The sequence below is a fragment of the Pagrus pagrus genome (genome assembly GCF_965226575.1).
Source record: "Pagrus pagrus genome assembly, chromosome: 2".
Taxonomy (NCBI): domain Eukaryota; kingdom Metazoa; phylum Chordata; class Actinopteri; order Spariformes; family Sparidae; genus Pagrus; species Pagrus pagrus.
The window spans coordinates 14,928,368-14,940,471 of record NC_140186.1 but is presented as its reverse complement, the minus strand read 5'-3'; the positions used below and the strand labels follow the sequence as shown (position 1 = coordinate 14,940,471).

At 38.4% G+C, this 12,104-nt stretch overlaps 1 protein-coding gene across 1 annotated transcript in view; it reads left to right on the top strand.

Moving 5' to 3' along the window:
* Positions 1-12,104, top strand: part of ctnna2 (catenin (cadherin-associated protein), alpha 2) — a 322,519-nt gene that overhangs the window by 13,793 nt on the left and 296,622 nt on the right. Inside the window, exon 2 of the mRNA XM_084366449.1 lies at positions 10,983-11,089. Within this exon, the coding sequence (XP_084222575.1) occupies positions 10,988-11,089 (102 nt within the window). The 5' untranslated portion in view covers positions 10,983-10,987. The remainder of the gene's footprint in view (positions 1-10,982; positions 11,090-12,104) is intronic.

Here is a 12,104-nt window from a genome sequence, read left to right as displayed (position 1 = left end):
CTCAGAGGAAACCTAGAGTATATCCAAAATGTTAGGGCTTTGTGTAAGGACGAATAGTGCAAAATTTTAAGTAAATCATACAAATGTTATGGCTGGTCTAAATGATTGTGGTACAGCCATTTTCATTTTTGTTAGTGTAATGTCATTTATAAGAAAACTGCTATGAGATTTTGCACGGTCGTTCACAGTTGGTATGTGCACGCATCATCTTATGTAAGTTTGGCTACAATTGCACAAAGTGTTCAAGAGTCATGGCAGCCAGCCAGATAATTTCGAAAAGGTCAATCCTATCGAATTGGACAAACAACTATAGGAAATGGAATTGCATATCTAAAAACTAATAAAAAAAGGTATACATTTTTGAAGAGTGGTTAAAAAATTTAAATTTCCCATAGTTGAATAAACAATCTGTTCTCAGAGGAAAATAAGGTCCCCAGAACACTGTTTGTAAGGTGGCAGGGTCTGCCAAATATAAACAAAGTGAAACAATATGAAATTGTGTTTTCCTTTAAGGTCAGTTTGTTCATTCAGTTTATTCAGTCATGAAAATTAAGACATTGTGTTTATGTAATATAGAAATCCAGAAGTCTATGTAAAAATCCACCCATCAATTCATCAATTTCTATGAGCTTATCGTTTGCATGGTGATGGTACTGGTGGTGGGAGGAGGGTTACAGCCTGGACAAGTCATCAATCTGTTGGGGTTAAAACTCACAAATGGCCACATGCACTCAGCATGGGGAGTTTAGTGTATTCAGGGAGTTTAACTCGCCAGCATGTTTTCTTACTGTGGAGGAAACGAAAGTAGTTTTCGTAGTACATGCATGTGTACATTAATGAACGTTTTTTATGAAACAACATGTGTGTTTGGATCTGTCAGGTTAGAAAATTTGCTGACCTTTGAAGCTGTGTGGATGTGACTTCCTGTTGGAGATGTAACAAGAGAGAGAGGTGGAGTAGCAGATGGAGCAGTAGCAGAGGGCAGGAGGCATAATGCCTCTCCATTGGAGCAGCATTAGGCAGAGTCTGTTTGAGTGCGTAGATGGAGGGAAGACTACTTGCAGGTTTTATGGATTTTGATGTGATGACATTATGTTAAGGGGGAAATTAAAATGAAATTATTATTATTACAAGGAACCTTTATTTTTTTATTAATTCCAGTAGCCCTGTCAATGGCACTTCTTTCCTCATGCTGTGAAAACCTTAAATTCATCCTCAGTACTCCATGCCATAAAAAATTGTTTTAAGTTTTTGACTTATTCCACTCAGTTAAGTCGAAGTCCGACCCGGTGATATGTAATAAATTTGTTTTGCAGTCTTTACATCGTTGAACATTCATACTGTGTTCAGAGTACAAGTGTCGACATTTGTGTGTATAACTGGAACACATTAGTGGGGGTGTGTTCAGGCAGTGGAATAAAACCATGAATATATGTATTATTTAGATGTATACTACCCTGGTTATATGATTTAATGCACCATAGTGTGAAATCAATTTGTAGACATGGTGAAATGTATCTGATTCTGTCTAAAACATTCTCCCTACAGCAAGTAGTATGACCAATGATATTTTCAAGGTACTCAATAATCATGTTTTATGTAATAAATATCCAGTGCAGTGTAGTGTAGTGGAACAACAGCACCAAAAAGGCACCACAGGAGGCAAAGAAAATCTGAGTCTTTCCTGTTTGTGTTAGTGGGGCCAACAGTGTTGAACAGTAGTAGCATTGCCATCCGTTTTCTTTGGTATTGTCAATATACCGTTCGATGGAGTGGCTCTGGATGACAGGTGCTCAATCAATACAGACACACGGACTGAGGTCTGACTCAGCAGAATATCTGTCTTCAGTGTCACCGCTGTTACTTGCTTTGTTGTGATGCACTCATCATCTTGCCACAATTTTTTTTTTAAACACCAAAGTAGCGTACATGAACAGCAGAGGGATTATTTTTGTTTATTTCCATTAGGACCACCATACATCAGTCACATTCTGGTTTGACAAACTAATGCAAATGCCAGTATAAGGCATTAGAAAAAGTAGCCTCCAAGTGGGAAAATGAAGGGCGCATACAATGGACATTAACAATGAAATGCAGTTGCAAATTTTTGTTTTTGTTGCTAGCTGTCTCTAATGTTAGGAGTAAAACTTCACCAGGCTTAGACTTCTTAGATGTCATATTTTTTTCAACATTCATGACAGGCAGGTCATCCAACTTCTGGATCACTGGTTCTTTGCAGAAATGCTTCTTGTGGTCTTTAAAAAGCCTTGTTGCTTCTTTCCCCGGGAGATTTTGGATTTGAACTCAGCTTGAGATCACACAAGGGTGCAGCTCATGCCAGAAAGGTAACCCTGGTACTGTGCCACTCAACCATAGCCGGAAGGGACTCAAGATAGTCCAGCTGAAATGCAAAAGCATCCATTTTCTACAAATTTGTCTATACTTGATTTCCTACTTTGTCAGAGCACTTGTATTGGTTAAATGATAGGTCTCTCCTGCTTGTTTTTTTGCAAGATGTCCCTCAGGTGTACAAGGTGTATTATTTGATTGATATTAATCAAAATATCACTATCGTGTAAATGAATCTGTATCAACACAATCCACGAGTTATTGAAAGGTTTACTGTAGTCTGAAGGGACATCTTAATGAACTGTCAGAGGCCTTGTCTGCTTCTAATTGTGTTACTTGGTATTAGTGTGGTTGAAATTGGCTTGGTCAATTTCTAAACGAGATAAGCAGTTTTGGATGTGTTAATCAAGTATCAAAGTCTAATGTTGAATATGTGGAAAGTAGTTTTGAAAAGTGCAATCTTCCTTTACCATAAGGACCACAGGCTTAGGGCTTAGTGATGTTAACGTTCACGTAGAGCATCAACAAATAGTCGATTCACTTATTATGTAGTCCATAAAAAAATTATTGGCAACTGTTTTGTTTAACAGAGTTTGTGTAGATCCAATCCTGGTCCTTTGAGGCAAAGCTTTCTTAACTCTGTAATAAAACCAGAAGTTTAACAATACATGCAGGAATTTAGAAAATGAGATACCCCAACCCGACACACAAGCACACAAGTCCATACAACACACTTTCTAAGCACGCACACAGCTTAGTTACCACCTGGTTGACTGAGGTAATTATTCCACATCCGTTAGCAGTTGTCTCTCTGCCATGTCATCAGCATTACTTCAGAGAAGAGCTGACACAAGCAGAACCTAAGGTAATAATATTGTTTAATGGGCAATAAAAAACAAACAGTATCAAGAAGACCCCACATTAGGTGACAAATGAGCTGACTTGTAGGAAATGGCAGCATGCAGTGAGCTTGCTACAGATGCCATTGTTACCAATCCTACATTGTTACCACGCCTTAATCCTGATGACAAAACATATGTCATTCAGTCAGCAGTGACAGGATGCTGAATGTTTGTGCTGATGCTTTTAGCCTCTGTGTACACAACCCTCATCTACTCAGCTCTCACTCACTCTCCTTCCAGCATTCACAGTTCAAATCCTGTAAGGGATATTTGGCTAAAATTAGATGAAGAGAGAGTTTTGTGGAAACAGAGTCACCGAAAGCAATCAAAGCAACTAGAACTGTGTGGATAGTTTTAATGACAGATAAAATGTTTGTTAATGTCTTCCCCTTCCAAACTCTGGCAGTGACTTGCTTGAATACTTTATCACAGTTGTGCAAAATTCAACACCAGTACTATGTTAGAGGGCCAGAACAGCAATGCAGCTTTCAAAATGCTAATTCAGGAAAAGGTGGGTGAAGCCAGAGAGCTGATACCTTGAAACAATGATGTGTTTCTCTAATGATACATACAGGGTTGTGTGGTTCTTCACCTGGGTGAACACGCTAATGTATGCCCCTGGTCAGGCACGGTGCTATGACATGTGTTGTAGTTGAAGGCTGCTGGCCTGCTGTCTCTGTTGATGTAGCACCTAAACATCATTCAGACGGTGCTGAGTTTAAAAGGGAGACTGCAGTAAAAGATAGTAACCACCATGGCCTTGTCACTGGCTTCCGTGTCACTACATGAGCGACGCCAGCTGCCTGATTGATACTGGGTATGTGCAACTCTCATCAGAGATGAGAAAAAAGCGAAATGTCTCACTCCTTAGCAACGTCCATCATCAGCACAGGAGAAAACAATGTTTCTAATTCAGAATGAGATTGATGAAGACTTTTTAAAAACAAGTTCTTCTGGATGTAGACTGATGAGACATATGATCTGCTGCTTTCTACTGTTCCCTGTTTCCGGCATGTTTGTAATGACAAATTGCAACACACGTGGAGAAGACAAACATAAAGGCAAACTCGCCTCCTGGCAATGGGAAAGGAGTCAATTGTCCATTTCAACCGCGTCGAAAAAAATCCACATTTACACGCCAATTCTTCGTGGAAAAGTGCATTAAACACAATCAGGCTTCACTTATTTGTTTGTATTGTAATACAAAGATCATTGAAAATTGTAGGGTAAACAAGCCGGACCAGACATATTCCCATGTCAGCCAATTTAAAGTCTTTAATAAACCTAACGTGCAGTGTATGCCTTTAGATTGTTTGGAAAAACAGAAGCACCTGGAGCAAACCCACTGTGGACACTCCACATGAGCCCGCAGTGCTAACCACTGAGCATCTGGACTGCCCATCTGTGTGGTTATCCCATTAGAAAGTATTTTCAAGCAGTAATTCACATGAGCAACAATAGCATGGCCTTAATCAAGATGTATATATTATGTGCATATTTTAGTTGCTCTTGACTTGTAATGGATAATCTTTGCTGCATGGAACATCATGCTATCAAAGTTTCATCATTATGCCAGTCTCTTCCAATCATTTGTTAAGTTGTGTGTAGAGAGTATGTACCAATCAGCGCCTTATAAATTAATTTAAGTATCGTGTGCCTTTTAGTCAACTACGTAACAGTTTCTGTAGGGAATGAGGAGCTAAGATAGAGATTTGATTATTCATTCATTATCTTATAAAATGATACTTCAATTTCATGACATACTGCATTGTTTCTTCTGTAATTTATGTGATTTATGCCTTTACCAGTAAATAGAGGAAACTGTACCTACACCTGGGCCTTTTATTTCTCGAGTAGGCAGAAATGAATAATGAACAGAGACAACTAAAGTATTATTTACGCCAAGACAGTAAACAAGAGTCCTAATTAACAACAAAGCTACTATTTGACAAGCATTCTTTGCCAAACTCAACAGGCACAGTATCTGCAGACTAGTGATGAATTGACCAGTGAGAATGCTGCTTTCCTGTACTGAAAAGAAAACGCTGAACAGCAGCAGTTGGTGAAGCCAGCAGTATGTCCACCTGTAAAAATGTGATCTGAAGTTGTAGTTTTCAGCGTATTGGTAACTTTTGAGGCCGCAGGTAGCAGCAATGATGTATTAGATTTAATTCAGAGGTGTTTCATTTTACATACAAGATGGTGACAGAATATCAGAAACACCTCTTAGTTAAAAATATGCAGAAATAGTTAAAGGATATGCAAAAATGTGATGCTCTACATTGCTGCACTCACAAGTCTTCTTTTTCCTCACTTCATTTGTAAACTGCTTCAGTTTTTGTCTATATATCAGTGTCTAGCCGTGAGGAATGGAATTTTTATGCAAATGCCTGACTCTAGCAGATGGCCCATTTTATTTCGCTGCATATTGTGTTATTCTAAACCTTCTGAAACATTGCCATCCTTCCCCAAAAGTCAGTCCTGGGGCAGAAGGAAACAGTTGTTAGATTTATTCAGGGAATAAAGACTGGAACATTACAGTTAACAATGCTTTCTTCAACTGTAAACTACAAAACCACACACATTTATATACACAGTACAGTAATTACACATACATGCAGAGTCACATGACATAAAGTGCTTTACAATACATACAGATACCAACAAATGGAAGCGTTAATAACAACACAAAGAACATCATGTGATTTTCTAGTCAAAATGCAAAACAAGACGTTGTCTGCGCAGTCACTTAAAATAAACAAAAAAACTTCTGAACTCATCTGTATTTGCAATTTTTTTCACACGGTAAATCATTTTCTGGTCTCCTTCTGTCTTATTTTGCTTTGCTCAAGCGTCAGTCACAGACTTAAACACAGTTGTACACAGCAGATGGTAGGACATCTCACAAACTACAACAACTGAAATGAGACTCATGCTTTTTACTAAAACATGCTGGTTGAACAAAAGAGTTCTGAGAGGGATTTTACTCTTCTTCTGAAAAAGGCTCACTCTGTTGTTTGGGAATACCTTGAAATTTGTGACTATAATTTTGTAGATAACTTATTTTATACTTTTTATGTATGTATGTTGGATATTAATTAATTTGAGGTATTGTGTCCTCTCTGATTTGCCGTAAGGCAGGAGTTGTTGGCAAAGTTTTGACTGAAATTGTCATTGTACCTGTGATTGTCAGGGATTGTCATTGTTCCTGCATAACACGTCCGTAACTTAGTTGATTTCAGATGTCTTTTTCATCGATCAGCCAAAACTCCTTGAATCATTGGGATCTGGGGATATGGAGGCCAAGTTGACGCCTTGAGCTCTGTGTCATGTTTCTTGGGTTTTTGCGGTATTGCAGGGCACATTAATGTGCTGGGGAGGCCACTGCCATGGGGAAGTGCCATCACCATTAGGGGCTGTACTTGGTCTGCACAAGTGTTGAATGGGGGGTGCAGGACCCAAGGTTTCCCACAAGAACATTGCATTGTAATGACGTGATCAATGTTATATATATCTCTACACACACTATACTTTTGTACTAATTGTGCTGTTTTCATGATCTTAGCCAGACCAGAGTGGAGGCATTGTAACAATGATACACAGAAGAGAGACTTTTTAAGTTTACCTCAGAAATGAATCCCCATATATCATTCTGTTTGATGACATTTGTTGTTAAACAGTGCAGCAGAATGTGCTGAATAATGACATCCAGCCTGTTTGACACATAAGCGTCTCTCAGCTGTTTCTGTTCTAACTTTGTGAGACACTTTTAGAATTTGACTTTGCTTTGCTGTCTATCCTCTGCATCATCAGAAACCATGTTCTTAAAGGTTTTGATAATGTGGTTATATTACGAATGTTATGTATATGACATTGAAATAATGTAGACCCCTACAATTATAATAGGCGTGCAGAGCATTCATTGATAGGTTCATGACATTAACGGAGATCTTAAACAACAGAAAACTACATCACATGAGTCACCAGATCATTTGCTGTCACTGATAGTTAATAATGCTGCGCACTGCGAAGTGTATGCTTTGCTTTCAGCCTTCTGTCTGTCAAGTGAGCCTCTATTGTAATGATGACAGCTTTTATACATGAATGAGTATGTGTCTTTCAGGTTACATTCAGATCAATTAGAAATATGCCAGTCATTCATGCTGCATTATTGTATAATTTTGTCCGGGATCATTTTCATTATAGATATATCTGTTTTATGCTGTATTTTTTTAAATTAAGTTGTCCATAAAATTTTAGAATATAATAAATGTTAATAAAAAAATATCAAATGTACTGTTTTGTTAAACCATCAATCAAAACCCAAAGTTATTTGGTTTAAATGATTTGAAACTGAAGCAGCAAATTTACACATTGGAGGAGTTAAAAACAGAACACGTTTGGCATTTTTGTCAAAAAATTACTTACCAGTAAACAATTATCAAAATAGTTGAAGATACATTTTCTGGTGATGGACTTATTGATTAATTGACTAATTGTAACTCTAAATGTTGTGTTCAGTTGTTTTAATGCTTAGTATGACATTAAATTGTTTATCAGTTACAAAAAAACATTTGTATAATATAGTAATTGCTGTTCTCATTGATTTTCAACCATAGTACATTGTGAATTAGAGCAGCCAATAGCATTTATTATATATATAATATTTGTTTCACCCATCAACCGTTTCCAGTTTAGTTAACTGACAGACCTTCTATGACTCTGCTTCTATTATTGTTTTGGTCACATAATGTGTTGAATTGTTTCAACCCTGCTGCCTGAGATGTTGCACTGTCATACACCAGTGAACTCTGTTTATTGCATCACAACGGCACTCTGATATCTCTCACAGTGCTGCTGTTTTCTCAGCGGGTGCATTTTCCTCTGGCCGAAGCATTTGCATCACCCCTGCTTAATTTCACGATATGTGCCACGCTCTGCTGGGAAACCTTTAATATCAAAAAGGAAAGCTGTTGAACTAGTCTTCAGAAAGAGAGGCTGTCATGGATATCATTTCTTACAAAGTTGTTCTCAACCATTACCTAACTAGCTGACTGCTAATGTCAGCTGCATGAAATTACATAAACTAGACTTTTACCATAGAGGAAGACTCGCTACTTTCTTGGTCTGAGCAAATGGGAACAATGAATGACAAAATGAAAAAATAAAGTTTATTTCTCTGGGAAACTGAATATACATTTTACAGGGTGGTTTGCAGTGTATTTATCGAGCAAAAGCCAAAACCTTCACTAGTATTTTTAACAACTAATGTAAATAAAGTTAAATGGCTACAACTGATAAAATCCATTGAGACAGTTATCACTTCAGCTAGTGAAATCAGCAGTGCTGAAGAGACTTACTTTTAGTTTCTGAATGTGCCTATTTTCTCTTTAAATGTGCTTTGCTCCACATTCACTGAAGCAATTGTAGCCAAACATAAGCTTGTTTATTCACAATTTGCAATGTGGGAATATTTTCTAGTTCCATTGTGCAAGTGTTTTTCCAGAAGTAAATTAACTCTGTAACACTGTATTCATCGTTCTTCTCCATCCCAGCCCTCAAACCAATACAGTATGTGTAATTTAGAAAATGTCAGAACAGGGAAATTACATACATCATTCCCTCAGGTTCTGTGAAACTACTGTGCGTGATAGATTGATGCGTTGACAGATGGACAAAGCTTGATTCATTGTTCCTGTCCGAATTTGTCCCTCGTGGGGGACAAAATGTAATGACACAAGCACACAGTAAGTGAAGGCCTGAAAGTTTAAAGGTCCATGGTCTTGTAAGAGAACTATAATGTTTGGGTTGTGGTTTCATCAATAGTGCCAGGTTGCCAGATTTCCTACTCTTCATCCATCTTAACCCACTGTGTGTAGTATTAGAGGCCTCTGGCCCAGATCTGTCATTCTTATTCACATTCTTTATTCCCCTCTGCCTCGTCGACATTGGCAGTAGACTGGGCCAGTCCCAGTTGGCCCATTCGGAAATTGCTTACTGTAGAAACAGATCTGCACAGTACAACAGACTGCTACCCCCATGCCAGCTGTTCAATCCTCACATTCACCTAATATAACCCCACTGAGCTTAAGGGTTTTAAACAGCTGTAATGAAAAATATTCCCAGTCTATATCGGATTGTCTAAAGAATAACTGAGACTCATATTGTAGAGTTTGCATCTTTTCACTTTTGTGACTTCACTTTTCGCTGTTTTCTACAACACAAAGATGTGACTCTTGTAAAGGTAGTCAGATATGCTGAAGACCTGAACTTCAGGTTAATTTTATCTCCAACGTAGACTCCCTCAAAAGCAGTATGGACAAGTCTATGTCAACTCTTCACTGAATGACAACTAACTATGCCATTACACAAAAACATTACAATTCTCCCTGAATTTGATACAGCCTTACTCAATCTGTTCCAGCTTCAGGGAGATATATTGTACTGGTGGGGTTAATTGAGGAAGTTAATTACATAAATTTAAAGTGAGAGAGGTGGCCAGTCAGTAATTTATGGTTTGCTGGAAATGTTGACTGTGCTTTGTTTTATTTGATGAGCAGAGCCGAGATCTGCTGACTGTCAACAGTTACCGGACATCCACAAAAACGTGTTTTGTGGCCAGTAGATTGTGCCTGGGCTTCATTATATTTTGTGGAATTGCTGTCTGAGGATTAAGTATTGGCACAAACCCCATGATGAAATATGGTCTCTGTGAGTACTTGCTTCTGATTGGTTAAAGGTTATTGTTAAGTAAATTGTAATCCATGAAATGTTTATTGGATAAAAAAATAACAAATTACCCTGTGACACATGGCCATTACCTCTGCAGAGTGCACTATTTTCTGTGGTTTATGTCATGGGACTGCACAGTGTTTAAATGGAAATGTCATGTTGACACTTTGTCAACCTTGGAATAAGCATTACTTTATAACGAGAAAATGTCAAAAAACTCCATATCCTGGGATTTGATATGCTGCAACTGGAACATGACATTTGTGATCAGCCATCCGCTGGCTGTTAGAAGGTAAAGCAAATAGCTTTCACCATGGTCCTGAGCACTGGCACCCCATAAAGGTGCATACTACTTTCTACCTTAAACTAGTAAATGTGTACTTAAGTAAAAAGGCTCAGAGCCTTGATGTTGTTGTAGTGACAGCAATCTGGCCCTTAACTAAATGTATAGTTGAAGTAAGGAAGAACAAGCATACATAAATTGCAAGTCTTCTGTTTCAGTGTGAACATCACAAACAGTCTTTCCTCGTCATCTGACTACTCGTCTTCACACAAGTCACTGAATAATTGCAGGAAAGGCCAGGAGATCTAACCTGGTCAAAAAACTGCAGGTAAACGTATTAACCCATCACAGAAAACATACTTTGCGCATACATTGAGTCAAAATCAAGACTGCACAGAACATCGGTGGAACACAACTACCATCTATGGATGACACCATGCTGCTCTAAACAGGCTTCCCCCATCATTAACACACCTTGTTACCTATGCACTTCCCTCTTCCCAACCCGTCAGCCTTGCAGGAACATTTATGCTTGCATACCTATATCCAGTAACAGTCTTTTTAAGAGCTGTTACACACTGCCTACAAACTTTGTTCACATTTCCAGCCACCCTGTCCTCTTGGGCAAATGTAATGATGATATATGTTTTAATGAGCCAAAAGCTTTTTACAGCATATCATTCTTCTGACCATTGATTTGTTTTTGTTTCTAACAGAGACCATGACGACCGCCACCTCCCCCATCCTGTTGAAATGGGACCCCAAGAGTCTTGAAATTCGCACCCTGACTGTGGAGAGGCTTCTGGAGCCCCTGGTCACACAGGTAGTCCAGTTGACTCTGTGATGCAAATGTAACAAACAAGTTGCCAAACCAGTTTAAAAGATAACTGGAGCTTTGAGTCCCTCCCCAATTGGTTAATGGTTTTAATGGATGTACTAACAGTAGCACAAGAACTGTTTTTTTGTTTATAATTTCTGATACTCTTAAAGGTTATTTGACACTCAGTAGTGTTTTTAAGTCTGATGGCGTCAATGTTGATGTACTGATAAACATAAGACACTTGTTATAGCCCAGTATGGGAGCGAAATGGATTAGTTTGTGGTTGCACTTTTGCTAGCTCACTTGTTACAAAGATGTTAAACTGATTTGGCCTCATGCCAATGATTTTGGCTCATCGCCACTGACTTTGTTTGGCTTCCAAGCTGAACAGATGGCTGAACATGACTTTGGTCACCCTGGCTTACTGTGACAGAGTCTGTGAGGGTTGGATTTTGATTAGATTTCATAGATTCTGAATTTGTTTATGGAATTTTACAGAATCCTGGTTCAGATTGCATTCATATTATTTTACGAAGGTAAAAAGCCAAAGCATGTTGTAAGTGAACGCCACCTGCTGCCTGTGTAGGCTTCTATGACAGAATTTTCACATGACTCAGAGCCAGCGTTGGCTGGTTAATAGAGAGTGCTAAGTTGCTGACCCAACTCTCCTCCGATAAGAAGAATCAAATACAATCGAATAAAATGTATATTATGCGACAAAAATCTGGATTAAAAATGTTCTACTTGGCTAAAGTTAGTGATAAGCCCAGGGTGCAAAAATCTTTCCCCATTCACTCTCTTTATAAATTGACCATGAGTAACTCACTTCCCTTCAGTACATGAGATAGCAAATTCTTGAGCACATTTATCCAAGGCACAAAAAGCATTTAGCTGAGAGTGAGTTTCTCATTGTGGTAGCTTTGACCTGATCCACTGGACAACAAAACAGAGGAAGACAACACACTGGGTCTTTTTCAAGGAGCTGGTTTACTGTGTGTAGTGATGCCAGTGCCTAATT